This window comes from Talpa occidentalis, unplaced genomic scaffold (genome assembly GCF_014898055.3).
Source record: "Talpa occidentalis isolate TD23 unplaced genomic scaffold, MPIMG_talOcc4v2.1 talOcc4.2, whole genome shotgun sequence".
In the NCBI taxonomy this organism is placed as follows: Eukaryota; Metazoa; Chordata; class Mammalia; order Eulipotyphla; family Talpidae; genus Talpa; species Talpa occidentalis.
The window spans coordinates 48,899,979-48,925,807 of record NW_023602073.1 but is presented as its reverse complement, the minus strand read 5'-3'; the positions used below and the strand labels follow the sequence as shown (position 1 = coordinate 48,925,807).

The window sequence follows — 25,829 nt, the reverse complement described above, 5'->3', positions numbered from 1 at the left end:
GATCTGGAAGCCAAGCAGCCTGGAGCACAGTGGGTGCTTAACAGTGGGTGCTTGGTGGGCGCCTCCTTCTGTGCCTTCAGGGGTGTCAGGGTGCCTGCCCCTCCCCTCTGCTGGCACCCATAATCCTGCTGTTTTCCTCCTGATAACCAGGGTGCACTCTCCAGAGGGCAGGGTGGAGGCTGCTGGGATTGCATTTCAGCTTTCACTTTCAAGTGGTGGAAGGAACCTTAGAAGGGTGACTACTTGCACCGGGAGAGCTTTGTTGGGGTCCCAGGGCTGGTCTCTATGGATATCCCTCAACGTGAGAGAGGTTCTGCTTCCCTGCTCTCCTGGGAACTCTCTTCTCTCAGCCACATGCCGTCTTGGCACCCAGTATGGCTGCCGAGCAGCTACTAGTGGTTCCAACTCTTCAGGAAACCCTGAAGCTTCTCAATCTTCAAGAGATGCTCTAGAATTCTCCACCTTCAAAGCAGGTATGTGAGCTTTGAGGACATCTGTCTTCCAAGAAGACCAATGTGTGGAGCAGCAAGCTGTAAGGAGGGGTCTGTGAATGTGGTGTGGCTGGAGTCAGGGTGGGGAGTTGCCCAGGAAATGGTGCAGCTCTAATAAGGCCCAGCACAACCTCACTGAAGGTTACACTTCATTTATTTTGATGATGTGTCTGTAACAGTCGCTGAGGCAGGACCCTCTACTAATGACATTCAGTGACTCTTCCAATACAACTTCACGTCATTCTTATTCCAGCCTTGGGGGGGAGATGCTGTCACTATTCCAATTTTGCAGATGAGGAAACTGAGGCAGGAAGGTTAAGAGACTTGCACAAGATGGTCACACAGAGAATGGCTGAGTCCTGAAGGGACCTCACAATCAGACCCCAGAATCTGTCGTCCCAGGACCATCCCCTGTCTCCCCCAACCCCAGCCAGTAGGAGGTTTGAGGGTGTTTTCTCTGCAGGACTCATTTCCCTTCTCTGCTGCTCTGTCCCACTGGATCCCTTACTCCAAAGCAGGATCCCCCACAGAGTTAGAGAGGAGGAGGCCAAATACTCAGTGGGGATCTGACCCATCTCCTGCTGTGTTTGGGGCAGGACCTTGTCCTTGGCCCTGGCAGGTCAGGGCTGGGGAGGGACTGACCTTCAGGTGAACTGAACAAGCAGACAGAGCAGGACAGGGGCCTGTGGGGGGACCCCGACGCCTTGGGGACAGTATCGTGTGTCCTGATGCTTCTCAGGGACACCTGCTCACACTAAGGGGGGTAGGACCACAAGCAGGCGCTGGCCTGTACTTCGTGGGGATCTGGGTCTGGGCCTCTGTCCTGGGGAGTCATGGGTGTGATGATGGGGAGGGGAGGGCAGTTTGCATCCTGGGCCCAGGTGCTGGGAATGGAGGGTCCTGGTGCTCTGAGCAGAGTGGGTCTGGGTTGGGGGTTCATGGGGTGGGAAGGGAAGGGAGGATGTTTTCCTCCAATAAACCTCATGGTCTCTAGCAACACAGAGGCTCAGAAGCCCTGACAGGAGCCAGGTCTGTCCTCCTTGGTCTCAGAGCCTAAGGGCTCACCAGGAAGGGCCCTGCTCCTGCTGGTGGGGGGTCCTTGGGCCCTGCTCCCTGCTGAGCCCAGAGCTCCTGGCTGCCCTTCTCCTTTGTGTGGACCTGGCTGCCTCTTGCCCCGTCTTTCCCCAGCCCTGAGGAGATGGCGCCCTGCTCCTGCCATAGCTCTGTGCTCTACCTCCTCCCCTCCCTGCTGCTCCTCCTCCAGTGCCCTCTGGGGGGTCCCCAGGTGAGTGTGTCCCTCTCTGTCCTGTGTCTCCCTCGGGTGGGTGGGGCCCAGGGGTTCTGGGGGCTCTTCCTTCAGGAAGGATGGCTGTTGGGGGCCCTGGCTCTGGAAAGATTGGGTTACTCCCCAACCACTTCTGTGATAAAACAGTTAAGAGTAGTCACTGAGCTGTCACATGAAAGGGAGGGAGGGATGACAATTGCTCAGTCAGGGGTTTATGGTGTTTAAAAAGTCACCTGTCAAAAAATGTGAATACCTTTCCCTTCCTTTTTTGATTTTGCTTTATATGATCAGAAAATCTTGTCATTCATTAATCCATTTATTTCTACCCATATTTATACTCCCAAATTATACCTTAAGTGCTGTGTACCAACAGGATTATTTATTTATTTATTTTTAATTTGTATTTTACTTTGAATGAATTTTATTTATTTATTTTTAATATGTATATATTACATCATTTTTCTCCTTTCAGGTGTAGTTCCCATGAAATTCCCATCACCAATTCATCCGCAAATCATCACCATAGTCCCTATATGCTCTTCTCTTCCCTGTTTTGATCCCTCTTCCTCCCATTCCCTTGCAGAATATCTCTGATTTATGGCTGCCTGCTAATTTTGTTTTATTATTTCTATTATTATTGTGATTTTCTCCCTGATCCTTTGTTTACCTTATATTCCTATCTAAGTGAAACCATTCACTATTTTTCTTTTTCCTTCTGGCTTATTTCACTGAGCATCCATCTGTGTTGCTCCATCCATGCTGCTGCGAATGACATAAGTTTATCTTTTTTGATTGCTGAATAGTATTCCATTGTGTATATGTATCACATCTTCTTTTTTTTTTTTTAAAGATTTATTTATTTATTTATACAAGCACTGGGTACACTCAGAAGCGTGGGAGGGTGAGAAAATTCACCAGAGTCAGAGTGGGGAACAGAACAGGCAGACTGATGAAGTTCACTGCTGAGGGGAGCAGCAGGTGTCACAGGAGAGGTCTCACGCCATGTGGGACCCTTGCCTGGCGGCCGGGGATTGAACTGGCACTGCAGAGGCTGTGGGCAGCTTCGCAGCCCAGCACTCAACCGCTGCACCACCGGGGAGGCCCTACCACATCTTCTTGATCCAGTCATCTGGTATTGGGCATTTGAGTTGTTTCCAGGTTTTACCTACTGTAAATAGTGCTGCAGTAAACATGGGGGTGCAGGTATCCTTTTGAATTCATGTTTTTGTGTCCTTTGGGTAGATTCCTAGGAGTGGAATTGCTGGGTCAATTGGAAGCTCCATTTTCAGTAGTTTGAGGAACCTCCAGACAGCTTTCCATAGTGGTTGGACAAGTTTGCACTCCCACCAGCAGTGTGCGAGAATTCCTTTTATACCACATCCTCACAAACATTTGCTGTTGCCTGTTCTTTAATATGTGCCATTCTCACTGGTGTGAGGTGGTATCTCATTGTGTTTTTGATTTGTATTTCCCTGATTTCAACTGATGTTGAACATTTTTTTCATATACCTGTTCGCCATTTGCATTTCCTCTTTGCATAAGTGTCTTTTGAGTTGTTTTGCCCATTTTGGACAAGATTGTTTAATTTGTTTTTGTTGAGATGTGTGTGCTCTTTGTGGATCTTTGTGATTAGTACCTTGTCAGTTGTATTGTGTGCAAAAATTTTCTCCCAGTCAGTGGGGTGTCTCTTTGTTTTGGTTACTGTCTCTTTTGCTGTGCAGAAGCTCCTTAATTTGATGTAGTCCCAGCTGTTTATCTTTGCCTTCACTATCACCGCTTTGAGTGATGTCTCTTTAAAGATGTTACTCAGATGTAAGTCATGCAGTGTTTTGCCTGTATTTTCTTCTATCTATTTTATGGTTTCAGGTCTTATGTCCAATTCTTTTATCCATTTTGAGTTGGTTTTTGTGAATGGAGTGAGGTAGTAGTCTAGCTTCATTCTTTTGCATGTAGCAGTCTGGTTTTCTGACCACAATTTTTGAACCAACTGTCTTTGTTCCGGTACATATTCTTTACTCCTTTGCCGAAGATTAGTTGTCCATAAATATGTAGGTTTATTTCTGGGCTTTTATTCAGTTCCATTGGTCTGTTTATCTGTTTTTGTTCCAATGCCATACTGTTCCAGTGTCTTAATTATTTTTAGTATGCCTAGTAGTATGCCTAGTATGCCTAGGCTTTATAGTATGCCTAGTATGCTTAGTTTGAGGTCTGGGAGTGTGATACCTCCAGTCTCCTTTTTAATCAGGAGAGCTTTTGCTATTTGAGTTTTTTTTGTGGCTCCATATGGCTTTCATCAATATTTGTTCTATATCTTCGGAGAATGACATTGAATTTTTTATTGCAATAGCATTGAATCTGTAAATTGCTTTTGGTAGGATGGCCATTTTGATAATGTTAATTCTTCTAATCCAAGAGCAAGGGATATCTTTCTATTTCTTTGTGTTTTCTTCTATTTCTTTTAACAATGTTTTATAACTATCTTTATACAGGTCCTTCACCTCTTTTGTTAGTTTTATTCCCGAGTATTTGATTTTTTTCTTTCAATTATAAAAGGGAAGATTTTCTTGATCTCTTCTTTAGATTGAATGTTTGCATATAGGAGAGTTACTGTTCTTTGTGTGTTGATTTGTATCCTGTTATTTTGCTAAACTGGCCTAAAATTTTGATTAGTTTTTCTGTGGAGTTTTTGGGGTTCCCTATGTATATTATCATATCATCTGCAAATAGTGATAGTTTTACTCCTTCTTTCCCTATTTGGATTGCTTGTATGTCTGTCTCTTGTCTTATTGCTCTGGCTAGGACCTCCAGTATTATACTGAAGAGCTGTGGTGAGAGAGGACATCTTTGTCTTGTTCCAGATCCTAAGGGAAAGGCCTTCAGCTCTTCACCATTGAAGATAATATTGATTGTAGGTTTGTTGTATATATATGGCTTTTATTATATTAAGGTATGTTCCTTCTGTCCTGAGAATTTTGAGGGCCTTTATCATAAATGGTTGTCGAACTTCGTCAAATGTTTTCTCCGCATCTATTGATATCATCATATGATTTTTGTTTTTCTTTTTGTTCATGTGTGGGATCACATTAATTGATTTTCAGATGATGAACCATCCTTGTGTCCCTGGAATGAATCCCATTTGGTTATGTATATTATCTTTCTGATGCATTGTTGGATTCTGTTGGCTAGGGTTTTGTTGAGGATTTTTGTATCAGTGTTCATTAGAGAGATTTGCCTGTAGTTTACTTTGTTGTGTGTGGTCCTTGTTTGGTTTTGGTATTAGTGTCATGTTGGCTTCATAGAACATATTTGGTAGTATTCCTTCCTTTACAATTTTTTGGAAAGAGTTTGTGTAAGTTAGGCACTAGTTCATTTCTGAACGTTTGGTAGAATTTTTTGTGAAACTGTTCCTGCTCTTGTGTTTCTGGGGAGGGTTTTGATTACCGTTTCAATTTCACTGCTTGTGATTGGACTGTTTAGGTGTTCTGTTTTTTCTTTATCCATTTTTGGATGATTGTATAATTCTAGGAATTTATCCATGTCTTCTAGATTGTTGAACTTGTTTGCATATAACTATTCATGGTAATCTCTGATTATTCTTTTGATTTCTGCTATGTCTATTATAACTTCTCCTCTTTCTTTTATGATCCTATTTGTTTGTGTCTTCTCTGTTTTTTCTTTGTGAGCTTGGCTAGGGTTTGTCTATTTTGTTTTGTTTTTTTGAAGAACCAACTTTTTGTTTTGTTGATCTTTTGGATTGTTTTTTAAATTTCTACTTCATTTATTTCTGCTTTGATTTTTATTATTTCCTTTCTTAGACTGCCTTTTGGGGTTTTTTGTTGTTCTTTTTCTAGTTCTTTGAGATGGGAAATGAGGTTGTTTCTTTGCATTCTTTCTTGTTTCTTGATGTGAGTCTGTATTGCTATATACTTTCCTCTTTCTAGTGCTTTTGCTGTGTCCCATACGTTCTGGAAAGTTGCGCCCTCATTGTCATTCATCTCAAGGTTTTCTTTAATTGCTTCTTTGATCTCATCATTAATCCAGTGGTCTTCCACTGGAAGTAGTGTAGGTTTCAATCTCTATGAAGTGGGAGGGTTCCTTGCTTTTTTTCATGATTTATATCTAGTTTTATGCCTTTGTGATTGGAGAAGATAGCCGGTATGATTTTGATCTTCATGTACCTGTTGATGTTCGTCTTGTGTCCCAATATGTGACCAGTCCTGGAGAATGATCTGTGTGCACTTGAAAAAACGTGTATTTGGATTTTTTTGGGTGCAGTGTCTTATAGATGTCTGTTAAGCCCATGAGGTCTAGGTCCTTATTTAGAGCTCAAGTGTCCTTGTTTAATTTTTGTCTCATTGATATGTCCACCAGTGAGAGTGGGTTGTTGAAGTATACTACATATGTATTTTCTCTAATGTCTGTTTTCAGAGCTGATCATAATTGTCTGATATATTTTGGTGCTCTTTTATTTGGGAAGTATTTGTTGATGACTGTTATTTCTTCCTGATATTTTGTCCCCTTAATCATAATGTAGTGACCATCTTTGTCTTTCTTTACCTTTTTTAGTTTAAAGTCTTTTTTATCCAATGTAAGTATAGCTGTTCCTACCATGTTTTTTGGTCCACTTACTCATAGGATTGCTTTCCAAACTTTTGCTTTCAATCTATGTTTATCTTTTGTAGTTAAATGTGTTTCCTGTACACAGCAAAAGCTTGGGTTCTGTTTTTAATCCAGACTGCTGCTCTGTGTCTTTTATTGATGAGTTTAGTCCATTTACATTTTGAGTTAATATTGCTATACTGATCTATGATTGTCTCTCCTCTCTTCCAACACCCTGAGTATTGATCAACACCCTGGATCCCTCCAGGATCTCATTGTAATTTCTCCTTATCAGTTGTTTTTATGGGAGAATTTAATCCTAACATCCCTTCACCACCATGTTGGTGATGTCATCCTGGGTTCTTTATTTTTATACAACTTGCTTTCTAGCAGGAGTTATTGAATAATACATGTAACGAATTGTTAAAACTACAATCTAGTAGTGGGGCTGAGAAGAGGGACAGGCTGGGAGCAGGTTGGGCAGTAGGGGAAGGAGGGACTTGTGGGGGCAGCTGTGTCTATCAAGGGGGTCAGTGTAGATGATGGGATGGAGCAAAGCACTGGATAGGGAGTGTTAGGAGTGAGGGTCCCATGGAAGGAACAGCCTGTGGGGAGCTGGCTGGTGTAGGGTGTGCAAAGACAGAGGGGGTGAGGATCAGCTGGAGCAGAGGGAGAGGGAGGGAAACTGGAATGGGTGTCAGAGGCCTGGGAAGGGGTCACCCTGTGGGGCTGGGGAGCCCCTACCAGGCTGTGAGCAGAGCAGGACCTGGTTCAGCTCCCAGGTGAAAGGCGCCCAGACTGGGGGTGGCAGGAGAGACTAGTCTGTGTGTCCAAGTGAGAGAGGAGGGCAGCACAAGTGAGAAGTGGCTCTTTGGAGGTCTAGGGGGCTCCTGAAAACAGCACAGTCCTGCCCTATCCTTCCCAGACCTCCTCAAGCCAAAGGCTCTGACTGGGGAGCAGGCTGGGAGAAACTTTTTCTTTTTTTTTAATTGATGTAATATTAATTTACAGACTATATATTTTAGGTGTGAAATATCTCACCTTAGCAACTCTGTGTTTCACAAACACCCACTATCAAAATTCTAGTCACTATCCTCCACCAAGCTGTTCCTCCACCCTCCTTCCCCTCTAGTGACTGCCATTTTGTTGACACAGTCCAATGTTTTGTTTATTGAGTGCTTTTTTCTTCACATTGTGCACATGAGTGTAATCCTAGGGTATTTCTCTTTCTCTTTTTGACTTAATGTAATTCCTTCAGGTTTTTTTCATATTGTTGAAAATGGCAAGATTTATCATTTTAAATATCTGTTTCCTTGTCCATTGTATTTGTATACGTAAGAAAAAACATATAAGATGTGTGTGCACACATATAATTATATAATTTTTTAATCTATTCATCTGTCCTCTAGCACTTGGGTTGTTTTGCTATCTTTGCTGTTGTAAATAGTGTGCAGTAACAATAGGGGGCTTGTCTCCTATTTTGAATAAGTGTTTTCATATTCTGCAGAAAAAGAGTCAGAGGTTGAATAATTGGATCATATGGTAATTCTATTTTTATGTGTTTGAGAAACTGCCACACAGTTTTATATAGTGGCTGCACTAATTACTTTCCTACCAGTAATGTGCAAGTATCCTGTATCTACTGAACTTCTCCAAAATTAATTATTTCTTCATATTTTGGTAATAGCCATCTTACTGGTAAAAGCTGGAATATCATTAATTGATTTTTCAAATGTTGACCTATCATTGTGTTGCTGAGATAAACCCCACTTGCTCTTTATGTGTGATCCTTTTCATATTATTTAATTTGGTTTGGTGAGATTCTGTTGTGAATTTTTACAATTATGTTTTTCAGGGATATTGCTCTGTAGTTCTCTTATTTGTGATGTTGTTCTCTGCTTTTGGTATCAAGGTCATTTTGGTCCATAAAATGTGTTTGGAATTCCCATAACTTTGCACACAAGCTTCTGTATTGAGTTGAATTGTAACTGCTTTTTGTATTTGGAGAGAGTGTGACTATTGAACTTGAAACCTTTAAAAAAATGTGTTTGGAATCATTCCCACTACCTCAATTTTTTGAAGAGCTTGAGAAGGACAGTGATTAATTCATCTTTGATGGCTGGGTAGAACTCACTAGTGAAAATATTTGGTCCTCTTTCTGATTTTGGGGAGACTTTATTTCTCTCTCAATTTCCTTGCTTGTAATTAGTCTGTTCAGGTTTTCTATTTCTTCTGATTCAGTTTTAGAAGATTGTATTCTTCTTAGAATTATCCATTTCTTCTAGATTACTCCATGTATTGGCATATAGATGTTTGGTTCTCTCTTCTGATCCTCTGTGTTCTTGAAATGCCTATGTTATTTCTCTTTCATTTCTGATTCTATTCATTAGAGTTTTTCTTCTTCTTTTATTTTTCCTTGTAAGTGTAACAAGAGATTTGTCTATTTTGTTCAATTTTTCATGAGCTAGCTTTAGTTTCATTCATGTTTTAGACTGTCTTTGATTTTGGTTTCATTGATTTCTGCTTTAATTTTTATTATTTACTTCCTTCAATATCTTTTGGTTTCATCTGTTCTTCTTTTTCTGGTTCCTTTAGGTGTAGGTTAGATTATTTACATGAGATTTTCATTCTTGGTTTGGACCTGTAATATTATACACTCTCCTCTTAGGACTCCTTTTGCTGCTTCGTATAGGTAGGCTGTGTCCTCATTCTCATTTGTCTCAATGTATTTTTAATTTCTTCTTTGATTTCCTCCTTAACTTCATCCTCACGGAGTGGAGTGTTGTTCACTCTCCACAAATGAGAGGTTTTCCTACTTCTTTTTTATGGTTGATTTCTAGTTTGAAACTTTGGGATCAGAGAGATACTCTGTGAATGCATTCATCATGTATTTATTCATCACACTTTGGTTTTGACTCAACATGTGATCCATTCTGCAGATTGCTCCATGTGCACTTGACAAAATGTGTCCTTAGCTTCCTTTATGGTCAGTGCCCTGCAAATGTCTGGTAGGACCATATAGTCTAATGCCTCCCTTAAGGCCACAGTTTCCTTGCTGATTTTGTGTCAGGTGGATGTGTCCATTGATGAAAGTGGGGTGTTGAAGTCCTTCACCTCTATTGTGTTGCTACCAATATCTGTTTGCAGACTTGTTGATAAGTGCCTGATACATATTTGGATGCTCTTTTGTTTGGTATAAAATACATTGATGAGTGTTCTGTCTTCCTGATGTAGGATTCCTTCATCATTATATGATGTCCATCTTTGTCTCTATTATCTTTTTAGCTGAAAGCCTCTTTTATCTGATATGACTTTACCTTCCCTTTTTTGTGGGCCCCATTCCTTGTACACACTGTTTACCTTTGGAGCATTGATGTGTCTCCTACAGACAACAGAAAGGTGGTTTTCATTTTCTGTTCTAACCAGACTCTGTGCTTCCTTAATTCATGAATTCAGTCTAATTACATACATGGTGATTAGTGATACATGAAGATTTATTACTGCCCTTTTGTCTTTAGTTTTCTGGTTTTACATAATTGCTTTTCCATTTTTTCTCTCTGATTTATTTAGGGGTGCTCTTTCCATCAATTCTTGTAGGGGATGTCTAGTGTTCACAATCTCCAGCTTCTGTTTGCTTGGAATTTATTTGCTTTGCCTCATATTTGCAGCACTTTATAGGCCATAGTATTCTTGGGAAAACACAAGGCCTGGGACTTATTAATATAACAACATTTTGAATATGTGATGCCACTCCCTCCTTGGTTGTAGTGTTCCCTCAGGAAACATGTACACCCTGTGGGAGAACCTTTATAGATGATCTGCTTTTCCCACCCATCTCCATCTGCACTATTCTCTATTTGTCTGGAACTCTTGGTAGTTTCATGACTGTGTCTTGCTGTAGGTGCCAATATATTGATTTAGCAAGAGGTTCTTTTATTTATTTTTTATTTTTTAAAAGATTTATTTATTTATTTATACAAGCACTGGGTACAGTCAGAAGCATGGGAGGGCGAGAGAATTCACCAGAGCCAGAGTGGGGAATAGAACAGGCAGACTGATGAAATACACTGCTGAGGGGAGCAGCAGGAGCAGCAGGAGAGGTCTGCACACGATGTGGGACCCTTGCCAGTGGCTGGGGATAAAACCAGTGCCGCAGAGGCTGCAGGCAGCTTCACAGCCAGTGCTCAACTGCTGCGCCACTGGGGAGGCCCAAGAGGTTCTTTTAGCTTATTCACTTACATATTCAGTTCTTTCTGCAGGTTGGACATTTTCCTGTATTTCTGAAAGGTTTTTGTTCCGATATTTTGCTGTTCCCTTTTGAAATACCAATTATCCTTATGTTGCCTTTTCTCATGGATTTGGGTAGTTCTTGAACTATTTCTTCATTTTTTTTCTTCATTTTTCTCTTTCTTTTTCAAACTGGGTCCTTTGTGTATTATTATCTTTGAGATGATGGATTCAATCTTTCATTTAGTCTATTTTGCTCCAATAGCTTTCTCCAGATTTGTATCTTCTCTGTTGATATTTGTACATCCTACATCTCTGTTATTTTATTATTGAAATCTTCAAATTTTATTTCTGTTCATTAACTTTATTTCTCAGTCCATTACTATATTATTCTGAATTTTGTTGTAGCTCTGTGATTAACCGTTGTCCGTTTTCTCCCACCTGTTTGATTTTATTTCAATATTTAACTCCTACCTTACAGGAAGATCTTTCAAATCTTTGAAATTGCATATTGGAGAGCTGTTCACTTCTTGTGAATTCACATCCTCTTGAGGTCTCATTGCTCAACCTTCAGGTCAGCTGTCTTCTCATTAGACAATTTCCCTCAATCTTCCTGGACCACCCGCAGTGATGGTTTGTGTTCTCTGCTTTTGGTGTGTGTGTCTCAACCTTTCTAATTCCCATGTGTTTTCACAGAACAGTTCCATGTGATTGCCCCCTCGGACTCCATTGTGGCCGTACTGGGTGAGGACGTCACACTGTCCTGCTTCCTGGACCCAGTCATGAGTGCAGAGAACATGGAGTTGAGGTGGTTCCGGTCCACTATCTTGGAATCGGTGTTCATCTATCAAGATCGACAGGAGCGGAGTGAGGAGCTGATGGCCCAGTATGCAGGGAGGACCTTGCTTGTGGAAGAATTACTCAGCAAGGGGGAGGCTGCTGTTCACATCCACAAGGTCCAGGCTGCTGACAATGGGCTGTACACCTGCAGCTTTAGAGATGGAGACTTCTATGAGCAAGCCAGTTTGGAGTTAGAGGTGGCAGGTTGGTAACATGGTTAGGCTTCTCAGTGCAGGAATTTAGTAGCTGGGAAGAAGCTAAAGATAACATAATTTAGTCTCTCATTTCATTCATGCAGAAGAAAAGAGTTATTAATTCTTTGTTGTATTAAACATAAATATACAGAGGACCTACTGTATGTCTGGGTCTGTTCTAAGCACTTGGATCCATCAGTGAATCTAGCCAAGTTCTTCACTCGTGAGTTCGCTGTCAAGTGGGAGATAGAACAATCATAATAAATAGTTTATAAATGATTTTAGGAAGAAATAAGTGATGAGAATAAGATGCTACATTGCACAGTGGCAATGGACCAGACCAGCCATGTGAATTGGGGATTTTGCAAGTTTTAACAGCAAATGGGAGCTCAGGTTGGTCCCATCTGGCAAATACTCAAAGGAAATGGGAATTTAGTTAAGCAGATATCTGGTGTATCTTTCCCCCTGGTTTTACTGAGAAACAATTAATATACATCATTGTGTGAGTCTAAGGCATAGAGCATGATAATTTGATTTACACTTATAGTGAGATGATTGTCAAAATAGGTTAACTAACATCCATATTCCAATTTAAATATAGTAAAAAGACAAGTAAAAGAAGCAAAACGGGAAAACTTTCTAGATTAAGAAAAACTCTTAGGAGTTATGTCCTTAACCACTTTCCTACAGCATTGTTAGCTTTAACGAACATGATGTAAATCACAGGGAACGCAACTTCTGTGTGGAGGGAATAGTGACTGTGGGTGATCTGGGCTGAATGTGTGTTTTGTGTATTCTTGGCTCCCATGGAGTCCTCATGGCTGGTGGCAGAGTGTGTGGAAACAGGGTGCTAAGAGGTAACAATACTGTTACAAAAAGATGTCATGGGTACTGGAAACGTGGGTTGAGATTAGTTGATCAGTGCGACCAAAGCGGGTCATAAAAATCTATAGGAAGTAGACCTTGACCTGGGACTTCATTCTATCAAACAAGATTCCATAAAACCCTTAGACCAGAAGAAAGGATGATGGAGTCCATGGAGCATGGGGATTGTGGTTAATAGCAGTTAGATTCTTGGGTTTGGAGTGTGGGGCTTTGAAGGCACCATTTGGTAAAAATTGTGAGGGAAACAGAAAGAAAGAAGAGGGTCGGGAAGAAGGCAGTTGCAGAGAGAAGACTCGGGGTGCTGAGTTATGGTGTTTGGATGTGGAGCTGATGAAGATTTTAAGCAGAACAGTTCTTAGAATGCAGGCTCTGGAGTAATAGGAGGAGAATGCAGGGGAGGAAGTCTGGAGGCGTGGAGTTGTGTATGGGGTGGGGAGGAGGATGCCTGACTTCTCATTGTGGCGGTGGGTGGACGGGAGGTCAGTCATCAGCGAGGATTAGATACAAAACCCAAATGGATGCTTAGAATTGGGACCGAGAGTTCAATGGGGGAGCTTGGGTCACAAAGGTTTCCAAGTTTTGTGTGTGTATTATTTAATGTTAGGAACATTGTGATATGTATCAGTTATCTCTCACCATAATGATGCTGTGTAAAAAACAACCACAGAGAAATGTATTGGTGGCCTGTAGTAATGGATTTGTATTTACATTGGGCCTGTGAGAACTTCAGCAAACCTGGGAGGGACTTGACTAATTTCACGTGGCCTCACTCATATATCTTTGGTCAGATAAAAAGGTCACCACGTGGACCTTAGCTGAGCTTGTTACATGAATCGTCACTAGCTCCTGGTTGAGGGAGGACAGCATCAGCTGGAAAGGCTGGTGACAGGCCCTGCTCCATGAGCTCATCCTCCAGCACCTGGACTGAGATGTCCTTCCATGGAGATGGCAGAGGGAAGACCCACGGGGCCAGCACTCTAAACCTGCTTGACTCAACTTAACTGATCTCTCATTAGAGACATATCACCTGCCTGATTTCAGAGTCAGAATGTGAGGAATTGAAATGTAGGTGGCAGAGTATGAGGTAGAAGCATGAAGAATTAGGGATATTTTTATTACCATCTTAGCACAGATGAGACAAAAGCATGAGTTCCGATGTAGAATTGTGAGTGTGAAGTTCATGTGAGGAATCGTGGTAGATGTACCACACAGATGGATCTATGGGGCAGGCCGGGAGAGCTGGTGAGGTGAAATCTGGAAGTGATGTATGAGGAGATACAGAAGTTGAGGGATAAGATGCCCTGGGAGAGGGTGTGAGATAAGATGGGGCCTGAAGGACTGGACCCTGGGACTGCGCTGACTTCAAGGAGTAGGTTCAGGGAGAAAAGTCAGGAAAGAGGCTCAGCAGGGGGTCTGTGGTGTAACAAACCACCCTCAAGATAAGAGAAAGCAAAGAAGATGGAGGTGGTTTCAAGATAAAGTCTGGAGTTTCCCGTGCTAAAGGGAGTCTGAGTGAGGAACATGAGGATTGGGGCTGCCAAGCAGGAGACTCCTGTTGAGTCCCCAGAGCAGATGAATGGAGCTGTAGGAGGAGCTGCTCTGGGGTGCAGGTGAGAAGTTGTTTGTGGACTTTGAAGAGCACTCTTGTAACAGGGAAAGAAAAGACATTCTACAAAGATTTGAGAATATTTACAAAATTATAAAAAATAATAGGTAGAAAGGTAGAGATTAGCAATCATGACCAAACACTTGTAACCTATGAGAGGGGAGGGTAGAGGAGAGGAGAAGAGGAGATGAGAAAGAGAGGTGGGGGAGGAGTAGGGGGGGAGAGAGAAAGAGAGAGAGAGAGAGAGGAAGAGCCCAGAGAGAGAATGAATGATGGGAACAGCCCTTATGAGAGGTGGTGACCTGTGGGGCTAGAGCTCAGGGAACAGTCTCTCTTGGGGAGATTCCCTCTCCCTGAATCACCGAAGAATGGAAGACCAGTTTGGTACAGAAGAGTTTTGGGGTGATTAAAACATGCAAAAACATCTATTCCACAAATCTTCTAATTTCAAATATTTTTTGTTAACTGGAGAAGTCCACTCAAAATAGATTTTATGTTGACAAAATGTAGGCCTCGGTATCAATTAAGCCCTTGAAAATTTGGTAGCACATGCCTTGTTCCTCCTAGACTGATCTGGAGTTTTATCCTTGATGTATTTATCCTTAGGATTTATATGTTTGGAGACAGAGACGTGACATTCCTTCTCCTCTCCTGTGGGCATCATCTTTCTACCTGCAGGGCTGGGGGAGGAGCCCAGGTCCTTCCAGACTCTCATGTTCCTTCCTTCTGGTCTCTGAGTCAGGGCAATCTCGTTCCTATCTCCCCAGACCCTCCAGAATACACCTTGACAGCCTCCCCTGAAGGTGTGCACAGGAGGGCCCTGCCCAACCTGGCGCTCTCTCATCTTCCCTCTGCAGGTGTGGTCTCTGCCCCCCAAGTGCACATCACGGGGTCAGAGGAGGACGGGGTGCGCGTGGCGTGCACAGCCTCAGGCTGGTTCCCGGAGCCCCAGGTGCAGTGGAGACACCCCCATGGGGAGCATTTCCTGGAGTTCTCCAAGGTCTACACCCAGGACACTGAGGGGCTGTTCAGTGTGAAGGCCGCTCTGGTGGTGAGAGACAGCTCTGCGGGGAGCATGACCTGCTCCATTCTCAACCCAACCCTGAGCCAGGAGAAAGCCATGGCCATTGTCATACCAGGTCAGAGCTGCACCCCCCTCCCCACTTCCTGCAGGGTTAGAGGGAGGGCCAGCATCCCCAGGGGTGCTGGGCTGGACTGTCCTGGGCTGTGTCCTGATGGGGTCTCTGTGGGGTCTCTGGCTGCAGAGCCCTTCTTCCCCCGGGCCTCTCCCTGGAAGCCGGCTTTCCTGGTGAGCCTGCCCTTGCTGCTGCTCCTGCTCCTGGGGGCTGCCTGCTACACCCGGAGAGAACATTCCACACATATGTGGGAGCTGCAGGAACAGAGGAATTTGCGCCAGGAGAAGGAGCAGGACAGACAGACCAAGGAGGAGGCCCTGAAGGACACAGGTAAGGTCCAGGCTGGTGAGTGTGCAGTGGGTGCTGAGAGGGACAAGCTGACCACAGAGCCAGAGCCCAGAGTCCACACTGCAGGGAGGTCAGTGCAGGAGGCTGAGGAGACCCAGAGAGGACAGAGGAGCTTGGAGGTTGGATGGGTCTGATGATGGACCTTATAGGTCAGAGAGAGGGTCTTTTTATTGGTTTTCTAGGCACACAAGTTTTCTTTTTAAGGATGGAGTTTTTGCATATTTTTTTCATTCTCTTTTAGATGAACTCTAGAAAATTCTAGGTAAGTTCTGCTCTCCCTCCTGAATTCTCTGTGTCCCCTTCCTAGGAGACATTTTCATTCTTAGCTCACCTGTTCCCTGTGTTTCTTTTCAGGCCAGAGGAAGGCAGCTTACCTGGCCGGTGAGTGATGCTCCAGGTGTCCTGGGTCCCTGTCCCCTGTGCTCAGGGGTCCCTCCCCTTGTCTGTATGAGCACAGACATGTGGGTAGAAGTTGGTGAGTGGTAGAACACTTCTCCCAAGCTCTCCCAGATCTGGGTGCTGTTTCCCCCATTGTGGGGATCCTGTGGGGTGGTGACCTCTGGAGTCTCCTGCATCCTGGTCCCATTCAACCCTGACTTTCCCACCATGGTGCTGGCTTTCTAGCCTTCAATGCATCTTGTTCTTGGTCAGCGCCTGGAAGCAACAGCCAGCTGTTCCAAGATCTCATAAATAACTGGGCTCTTGAAGTCTAGGAGTATGACCTCCTCCTGCCCTCTCTCCCCAAACCCCACCCAAGGAGAGTCTGTTCTCTCTGCTCCTGAAGATGTTGATCAGTAGAGATGGGACAAGGAGTGGGAGGGGGTGGGGAGACTTTCCATCTTCCAGAGAGTGTTTATCTCTAGAAACATTTTATCTGAGAAATGTGGGCCACTTCTACTGTGGAGCTGGTCTAATGTACATGTTGTGTTTTTATTTTATCTTAGTGTTAGTTTCCAGAGAAAACTGAATATTATCCTTATGGAGTTATATACACATTAAAAATACATTTTTGTATACAGTTTTGACTGTATACTATTCCGAGTAGCAAATGAAATGAGTTTTTGAAGGTTTATGGGGCCTGGAGTGGTTCAGTGATTTGCCTAAAGCCCCACAGCAGCAGCAGGCAGGGCTGGGTCAGTCTGTCCTGCAGGGTCCTGACCTGACCCAAGGTTTCCAACCACCCCCTGCTGTCTGCACAGGGCAGGAAGTCATGACCTCTCAGCCTCTCCCCTCACCCCCCACCTGCTTGAGAGTCTCACATGTAGAACAGGGGGAGACCAGGGCCCCTGGATCACATGAGCAGGAGGTTGTGCTGAGGTCTCACCTGTGTGTTCCCTTCCAGCCTGGAGGAAGGCCCAGCTGTACGCAGGTGAGTGGCCCTGAGGGTCTTGAGACCCCCTCCCAACCTCCCCTCTGCCCCTTCTCTATCAGGGGACCCCACCAGGAAGGGTTGGGTTTCCTGGTCTCCTTTCACTCTGGAGCCTCCTGAGAACTGCAGGCCCCCCCCACTTGTGAGCACAGACCTACCTTCACCTGCCCTGTCCTCCCTACAGGTCATGTGGGGTCAGGACACTCTCTGACCCCCTGTCACCTGGTCTTCCTGTGGGTGGGGACAGGGTGGGGTCAGTGTGAGGAGAGACTGCAGCAGGGACAACTCTGTGGGTGAGGAATTGCTGTTCTGCAGAAGGTTTCAGGAATTCCGCTTGTCTGTGTAAGAGTCAGGTCTTGCTAAGGGGTCCTTGGTTATGGATCCTCATGGGTCCAGGAGCCCATTCTATTTTGGATCTAGTTTTGGTTTTTCCTGTTTTCCTTGGTTCTCTGTCTCAAGCTCTGGTTCATGTCAAATGGGATTTTCCCTCTAAGCCTTTTTGGTTGCTGAGAAATCAGTTGTTTAGAGCAGGTGTTCTGAGTCCAGGTCAGAGCTTCTGGGGTGTTTATCACTCCTGGGTGGGTATGTGAAAGGTCTGAAATTACATGTAAAATCCTGTGTGTGTGTGTGTGTGTGTGTGTGTGTGACAAATTTAAAAATGTAATATATAAGTGTTCAAAACTATCACCTTCCATTTTAGGAGAATTCTCTGAAATGCTTAGGATCATTATTTTTTTTTTTTAAGATTTATTTATTTATACAAGAACTGGGGTACAAGCCAGATGTGTGGGAGGGTGAGAGGATTCACCAGAGACAGAGCGGGGAACAGAACAGGCAGACTGATGAAATACACTGCTGAGGGGAGCAGTGAGCGCGACAGGAGAGGTCTGCCGCGCCGTGTGGAACCCTCGCTGGCTGGCTGGGATGGAATCAGCACTGCAGAGGCTGCGGACAGCTTCACAGTGAGGTGCTCAACAGCCTGCGCCACCAGGGGAGGCCCAGGATCATTTTTTTTTTTTAGTGTTAAGGTATGAGGATTGGAAAAGGAAGAAACTTGAATCACTTTGTTTCCCAGATTATGTGTTGGGGGAAAATTAGGAAAAAAAAATGTATGGAGGAAGAGCAGACATGGAAGGAAGCAGAGAGGTGTGTGGGAGAAGTGCCTTCTAGAGGTTTAGATGGACAGAGGGACTGAAGTGAGGCCAAAGGTCACAGCCTCCATGTTTGAATGTGGGCAGAGGAGAGGCTGTGCCAGGCTTGGTCATAAAACAGAATGGGCCCCTTGACCCCTTTTTGAAGTATTTCAAAACAACTTACATTTTATAAAAACATTTTTGAGGCAGTCATCTAAGTGAGTTGCCTAATAGGTGCTCCACCCTCCTCCACCTCCTGCGGAGTTCCCTAGGGAGGGTCTGCACCGGGTCCTGCAGGGAAGGTCAGAGATGCTGGTGAAGGGAGATCTGAGCATTGTGAGCCTGAGTCACATACCCTTTCCCTGCTCAGGGGTTTGTTTATGGTCCTGGACACAGACACAGAGAGGGGGGCTGTGGGGAAGTGTCCTGGGGACCAGAGGTGTGAGGACCCTCCTGAGAGTCTCCCCGGTTCTCCTGGGGACTCATTTTCACACAGTGAGGGTCACAGAGTCGTCTTTACATCATTCCAGCCTCTGCTGAAATCATGTGTCATGCATTTTAGCATAGGCCTTTTTTTTTTGCATACCCCCCTTTTTATTTTTAAAGAAATGCCATTAATACACTAGAAATAACAGTTTCATATTGACAGGTTCTCAGGTGGATACATGTGTGATCTCATATTATTTGTAAACTAAACAGAAATTTTTGGGTAAAGGTAGGCCATAAAATTAACTGAGTAGAGCAGTGAACTGTATAAACAGTATTGGACAGGCTGTATCTCAAATAAAATGCCACCTCTCTTTTCTCCTTTTCTTCCTTCTGCCACTTTTTTTCCTTCTCTACTCCCTCTTTTTTTCAATATAATGCAAGAGTTATGAAGTTGTATTTGGATGTCACCTACTGTCTTGGATGAAGACTAGTAAATTTAAAATCCCATTTTTCCTCAAGTTGGTCACCGGGCTACCCAGTCATTTTACATGTTTTTGTTTCCTTTGTCTTTTTTCTTAAAGATCTATTTATTTATGCATACAAGAGCTGGGGTACAGGCCAGAGGTGTAGGGGGTGAGAGGATTCATCAGAGACAGTGTGGGGAGCAGAACAGGCAGACTGACTGAAATACACTGCTGAGGGGAGCAGCGGGAGAGACAGGAGAGGTCTGCTGAGCCATGTGGGTAGCTCCCTGGCCAGGGATCGAACTCATGTTGCAGTGGCTGTGGCTAGCTTCATAGTGCTGCATCTTAACCACTTGCACCACCAGGGAGGCCCCTACATGTTCTTGTTTCTTACCAAGCAACTCAACAAAGATGGAAATGCCAACTTCTCTGAGTGAGCTTGTGCAGGTGTGGCTGGTGTCACACATTTACACACCATGTGCACAAGAAGATGTTGTTCCTTATTCCTGAAAATGTGGATCCTGGATTCTCCTCTCTCCGCCTCTCTGCTCACATGGTTGGGAAGCTCAGGCTCTCCTCTGACAACCTCTCAGAGTCTTGCTGTGTCTGACCTGAGTGTTGGGGAATGACCTGCTTCCTCCTTCCCAGGCAGGTGTGGGGTGGGGGATGACATGGCCTTGGGGCTCTGGGATAGAGAGGCCTGTGCTCCTCTTTCAGTCATTTCAAGGGCTCCCCTGGGGCCACTGGTCTAAGAGCCTGTGTGGCACCTGCTGAGGGGGGCAGGCACATCCCATTGGGTCATTAGGGCTTGTGGGTGACCCTCCCTCCACAGCAGAGTCAGGGTCTGGGTCTGTCTCTGCTCAGCAAATTGATAAACCTTCTGGCTCCTTCCTCCTGCCCAATGTCTTTGTCCTCCTCTCCTCACCCGTCCATCTCTCCCTGCCTGCTCTCCAGGCCCCTCTCTCTCCTCCACCTCCCCCAAGATCATGTGACACTTTGGGGTCCTCATCTCTCCACGTGCATCATGGAGTCCTGGTGCTCCCTCTAGATCCTCCCCTGCCAGGGCCCTGCTCACCTGCCTGGGCCCCCACATGGGGCATCAGAGCTCCAGCTGCTGCTGACACATGTCACCACACCCTGAGCAGCGTCACCCACACAGTTTATCATCTCACACGCCTGCAGGGCAGACACCTGAGACTGTGTCCTGGGACTAACTCCAGGGTCTGGCAGCTCCTTCCTTCCAGGAGCCCCTTCCTTTCCCATGATCTGGGGTCTCCTGCATTGACTGGGGACCCCATCCTCTGTCCACACAGCCATGCACCTTCTTTATGGCCCTGCTGCCGTCACCATGTGACTGTCTCTGAGCACAGGGGCAGGGTCACGGCTGCTAAGGCTCATGTGATTGGTTCTACCTGGTGATCATCAATAATCTCCCCTTTCCTCGTCCCGGTCTCTGTCCCACCTGCAGATTTCTCTTTTCTCTGTTAAGGACACATATTTATGGGTTCATGGGATGAGGACATGCACATCTCTGGAGCCATTACTCTGCTTTACAGAGAGGTTTCTTTTGGAAGTTTCTACCTCTCTGGGCTATTCTTATAGGAGACAGATGAGTCAATACAATATTTCTATGTCCTTCTCTATCTGTAGGGATGGTTTTGTTCCCACAACCATGAAAATGTGGAGAGATGTCACTAGTGCTTGATCCTCTCAGTGTGTGTCCATGTCCCCTACTCTGCATGTCTCTCTCCCCCTAGAACCCTCACCAACCCCTCCTGAGTGGGCAGGACCCTCTGCTGAGTGTCCTGGTCACCTGATGTCACAGTCACCACCACGTGCAGCTCAGTCAAGGTGTAGCTCTCTCTCTCTCTTTCTCTCTGTTTTTTGTTTGCCAAAGAGATTTACTTGGAAACAAAATATGAAGCTCTGCCTACCAGGCTCCATGTCTCTCAGCTTCCACAGGCAGCCCCTGCTTTGCCTTTGCTCCCAGGGGCTGGAGCATCAGCCACACACAGGCCTGCACTGAGTTGTAGCTTCTCCCCCCTCAGAGAGAAACTGTGCATTCAGTTCTCTTAGTTCTTTATAATCATGTTCAGTCCTTAACATTTTGATCTCCTGTAAAACTTTTCCAAAAAAACCTAGTTTGCTGGATTGTAGTGAGCCAGCTGCAGCAGTCTGGGTGTCAGGGGTTCCTGAAGGATGGGAAGGCGTCGGCGCAATTGTAGAGAAATGATAAGGGAGGGGAAATGAGGAGACCAGACACTTGATCAGGGTGCTGACATCATCCCGCTGAGGGTCTCAGCAGCCCTTTATTTATACTAAGCAAATCGTGAATGCACAAGCATAAGGTAGGAAGATAATAATCATCACATGTTCTTTTTCAGGAGCACCCAAGGGTCTGTTTGCCTTCTGGCAGAGGTGTAACATTTATTATTCTTTGTCTTAAAGAAGGCACAGTTGCTAAACAAATGTTTTCAAAATAGTTATTTACTTTAAACAATCCAACAGTTATTGTATTACTAGCAAAAAGCCTATGTGTCTGCAACTAACATTTCTAAGTTTGCCATGGTGAACCATTAACTAAGGGCTGAGGGAAACAAAGGGCAGGAAGTTACCTGGGGAAAGGGAGACAAAGAGATTATTTCTAACTAACCTATAAAGTTTAGATCAACATAGAACTAATTGATTAAAGTAAAAAACAGAAGGCTTTTATATAGAAATCATCATCTATAGTATATTGTTTTAATATTGATTTGATATTAAGGAACCAAAGGCCTGGAGGGTGTTAATGCCAGGCAAGCCGCACTGACTCTTCCCTAGCCCCCAAATCTCAATTAGGGGAGGAAGTCTCCTAATCTAAACAAAGAGTTTTCTACCTATCACTTCTCTACTTATCCAGTCAGTCTAGTTTTAGTATTTAACTATAAGATCAAAGGGCAATCTCTTCCTCCATAAGGTTGCTGGTTGTTGTTTTAAGGAACTACAAATATTTTATGAGGGGCAAAAGCAGGAGATGGTTATAGCCTTTGATCCTCAAAAAAATGGTCAATATGTGACATATCAGTAGTTGTAACATTGACTATTTCCAAGTGCATTATTTGTGCTGCCGTGGTTACTAGCTCAACCAGCCACAAAATTGCTGTTGACTTATTCTTGAATGCATACTCTAACAGCTACCATACCAATTGTCACATCCAGGGGAATTAGCCCTAAACAAACAGGAAGAATTTAGCAGGAGTCAACTATGGCATCTCCTGGTTTATCAGGAATTTTCTTATACTTGGAGCATGGCTCGCCTCTGCCACCCAACTGTTATCTTTAAAGTAAAGGAATTTCTTTCTCCAATTAGCTCTTGCCTCAAAAGACCACATCTCTATATCAAAGACTTGGCCGATAGATATTTACAACCTTTTGTTTCCAGAAGTTTTTTCACTGGTTAATGTAAAGCCAAATGTTGAATTGCTGCCTTTTTGGCAGAGGACTACTAATTTTATGAAAAATGTAATATTTGTATCATGCAGTGCCATTTGTCATCAAATTGGTTATTCAGTGAATGATCAGTATTTGCAGTTTTACTTTTAAATGCGTATTTTAGCAATGGTAGAAACTAGCCATAAACAAATGAGGAGAATCTTGGAGTCAGCTAACGAGATTCCTGATTTTTCAGAAATCTGCCCCATGCTCGGACTTTTGTCAGACGACATGAGTAGCGCGGCTCCCAGTACTGGATGGGTTTGTGGCTGGTGACTTGAAAAGTATAAGTTGATGGTCATTTTGTTCAGTTGGTGTCCAGGCTCTCCATCCTGGGTATTCAGCTTTATGGTTCAACTGTCGGGGAAGGTTGCATCATGATGTGTGTGTGCGCGCGCATGTGTGAATCTAAAAGATAGATGCATCAACTAAATGTTTGCAAATATTTTCATCTGTAAATTCTGTTACTCTCTTATAGAAAACTAGGCGTGGGCCCTCATGTGTGAGTATCTAGAGTCCCTCACGTGACATGTGTGTCTCTTGCAGATTGGCGGAAGGAACAGTTCCGGGCCTGTGAGTGACTCTGTTCTCTCTGGGGCTGCTCAGCTTCTGGCCTTTCCTTCTGTTCTCTGTGTGGACACAGATTCTGCACCCTCCATGGGGTTGGTTGGGGTGGGTGCAGTTATGATGTCACACAGCTGGGCCTGGGGTGACTGGTCATGCGTGCTGAAGGAGCTCCTTAGTCCTTGGAGTCCAGGCTGGTCCCCAACGGTCCTGTGACATCTCTGACCCCCAATAAGTCTCTGTTTCCTTCTCTTGCTTGGTAGACTGTGGGCTAGGGTCACGAGAGTCTAGTTTTAGGGATCATACCCTCCCCCCAAAAACTAAGTATCTGGGCTGAGGTTGTTGTGCCCTTGTTATGGGGTGGCAGGGGAGTCCTTGAGTAATGGTTCCCTCTCTCTGCAGGGTCTGTCACTCTGGATCCAAGTCCTTTCCATTCCAATATTGTGCTCTCTCCTGACAAGAAGAGTATGACCTGCAACCATGATGGCATGAAAAATGGATTTTTAGCTTGGGGTCTTGAGGGCATCACATCAGGGCGCTGTTACTGGGAAGTGGAGGTCAGGAGTAGGGACAGCAGTGAGTGGGTGCTCGGGGTCTGGAGGGAAGATGAGAAAACGAGATAAAAGGCTCCATCCCCCATGGATGGTTTCTGGGTTGTGGGGCTGTTTGAAAATGTCTTCAAAGCCTTCACTAGCCCTCGTACTTTGCTACCACTTAGGCAGGTTCCCCACAGGGTGGGCGTTTTCCTAGACTATGCTCAAGGGGACGTCTCCTTCTATGACATGACTGATGGCTCCCACATCTTCTCCTTCCCTCCTGAGTCCCTTTCTGGGACTCTCTTTCCATATTTTGTCTGCTGTTTTGGAGACGTGTCCATGACCCTCTGCCCCCTGGAGACTGGGCCCCAGAAGCCCTTTGTGCCCATGGACAATCCTCCTCTGGAGGAGACTGTGGGTCCCTCAGGGGAGGGGATCCCCTCAGGCTCTGGTGTGGATGGGGCTCCCCCAGAGCTTGAAGCCCCCCTCCTCCCCCTGCACCCCTGAGACCGTGTCCCCATGAGGTGCCTCCCTACCCAATCCTGGCCTGGGCTCTTCTTGGGGCTGCAGGTTCCCTGTGGACAAACCTGTGAGTGAGTCCCAGATGCTGGAGTCTCATCCTCCTGCTCTGGGTGCAGATTCCTGGGCCATGGCTGAGAGAACAGTCAGGTCAGGCCTCTGCTGGGGTCACAAAGGATACAATAGTCTTACTTTGAAATGGTTTGGTGTGGGATTTACTTTTCCATCAGAAATACTTTCATTTGGTAAAGAAAACATTCCATGGGTTACTCATGCTGTTAGAACAAGAAAGGGGATCAGCTCTGAATTATTCTCCTAAATTCACTGGACTTAACTTTATCCAAGTTGAGATTGTGCGGAGGAAACCAGAGGCTGAAGGAGGGTGCCAAGGTCTATACTGATGTGTCTGGACTCTGAGCAGAGCAGCAGGGCAGCCGACATTGTCACGGAAGTGGTGGATGATGGACTTTTAGAGGAGCTTAATATTCTACGTCATCTGTGTCTGAGTTTGGAAGGGAAGAAATACACCTACTTTTCCAGATGTCATAAAATTTCTGTTATTTGTAAAAACCTTGTGCTGTGTTAATGTGTGGAATTCAGGAGAATCATTTGGGTTCCCCTTTTTGGTCAACATCCACTGAAAGGAGAGAACTGCTCCCTGAATTAAGATGTGAATGAAGAAAATTTTTTGACTCGGGGTGACTTGGGGAGCTGGGACCTGAGCTCCAGGCACCCCTGTGCTAACTCGGTCCTTCCACGTCCTGTGGCAAAGGGTCACGGGAACCACAGCTGCCAGAGGAAGCAGGATCCTGAGCACCAGACCTGCAGGGAGGAAGGTGTGATCCTCCCCCAGGGGACACTGACGTGGTGCTGGTGGTAGGAGAAGACGGAGAAGGGGACGTCGTGCAGGAGACAGACGTCAGTCATGTGTGCTGCCCACTAGAAAACGAGCCGTATAACAGATTGTATATTTCCTCTTGTGTTGTGTTGTTGTGTGCGTTAATTTGTATTTATTATTCATTTTTTTCCTCTCCTTATCCTATGTTTTTATAAACATTGTTGGAGCTTATACTTGCAAGATAGTTTTGGGGTAACAAAATAGGGAAAAGGAATGTGACTGAATTTAAGAAATAAACAATATAGAGTGGTAGCTACAAAGATGGGGCTGTCGACTCCTAATTTGGGGGAAAGTAAGCACATCCTCACTTGTAGAGGGAGTTTTGTCTTGATAGTTATAAATATGCAGGTGTGTTGTGTGGGTGTCAAATATATGTGAATTGTGTATGGAGCTGAGTAGTCATGGCATGGACTCTCCCATCACCATGTGTTGCTTCCTGGCCCACATCCCCCACGTGCCCTCCTGTGTGACCTGGAGCTGGATCCGAGGAGCGTGTCCCTGCAGTGTCAGGATGAGCCCTGGAGGGGACACTCCAGTCACAGCTGAGGACACGTGTCTCTCCTAGTTGACCTGATTGAGCTGCTTTTCTTCTGGATCCTGTGATGGGAGGTTAGCATTTTTTTTTTCCCAGCGGTTGTTACTTCCTCAAGTATTATTCACAAAATTTTTCTGTCTATTGTTAAGAAAACTATTAAAAACCAACAAATAAGTGAAAAGTTGGATGTCATGACTTTTCAGTGTCATTTTGGCATTATGAAGATTATGTTACTAGAAAAAAATTTACGTAATTATCTAGGGAGTGTGTAAGATTTGACTTGGGTTTTTATTATTAGTT

General features: G+C 44.7%; 1 protein-coding gene across 1 annotated transcript; it reads left to right on the top strand.

The window, feature by feature from the left end:
• The first annotated feature begins 344 nt into the window (after window positions 1–344).
• On the top strand, window positions 345–25,829 carry LOC129146441 (butyrophilin-like protein 1). The gene is made up of 9 exons (XM_054698672.1): window positions 345–473; window positions 1,680–1,776; window positions 11,299–11,646; window positions 14,985–15,266; window positions 15,393–15,593; window positions 15,966–15,992; window positions 16,954–16,980; window positions 23,024–23,050; window positions 23,444–25,829. The coding sequence occupies exons 3-9, from the start codon at window positions 11,385–11,387 to the stop codon at window positions 23,662–23,664; spliced, it is 1,047 nt and encodes a 348-aa protein (XP_054554647.1). The 5' UTR covers window positions 345–473; window positions 1,680–1,776; window positions 11,299–11,384; the 3' UTR covers window positions 23,665–25,829.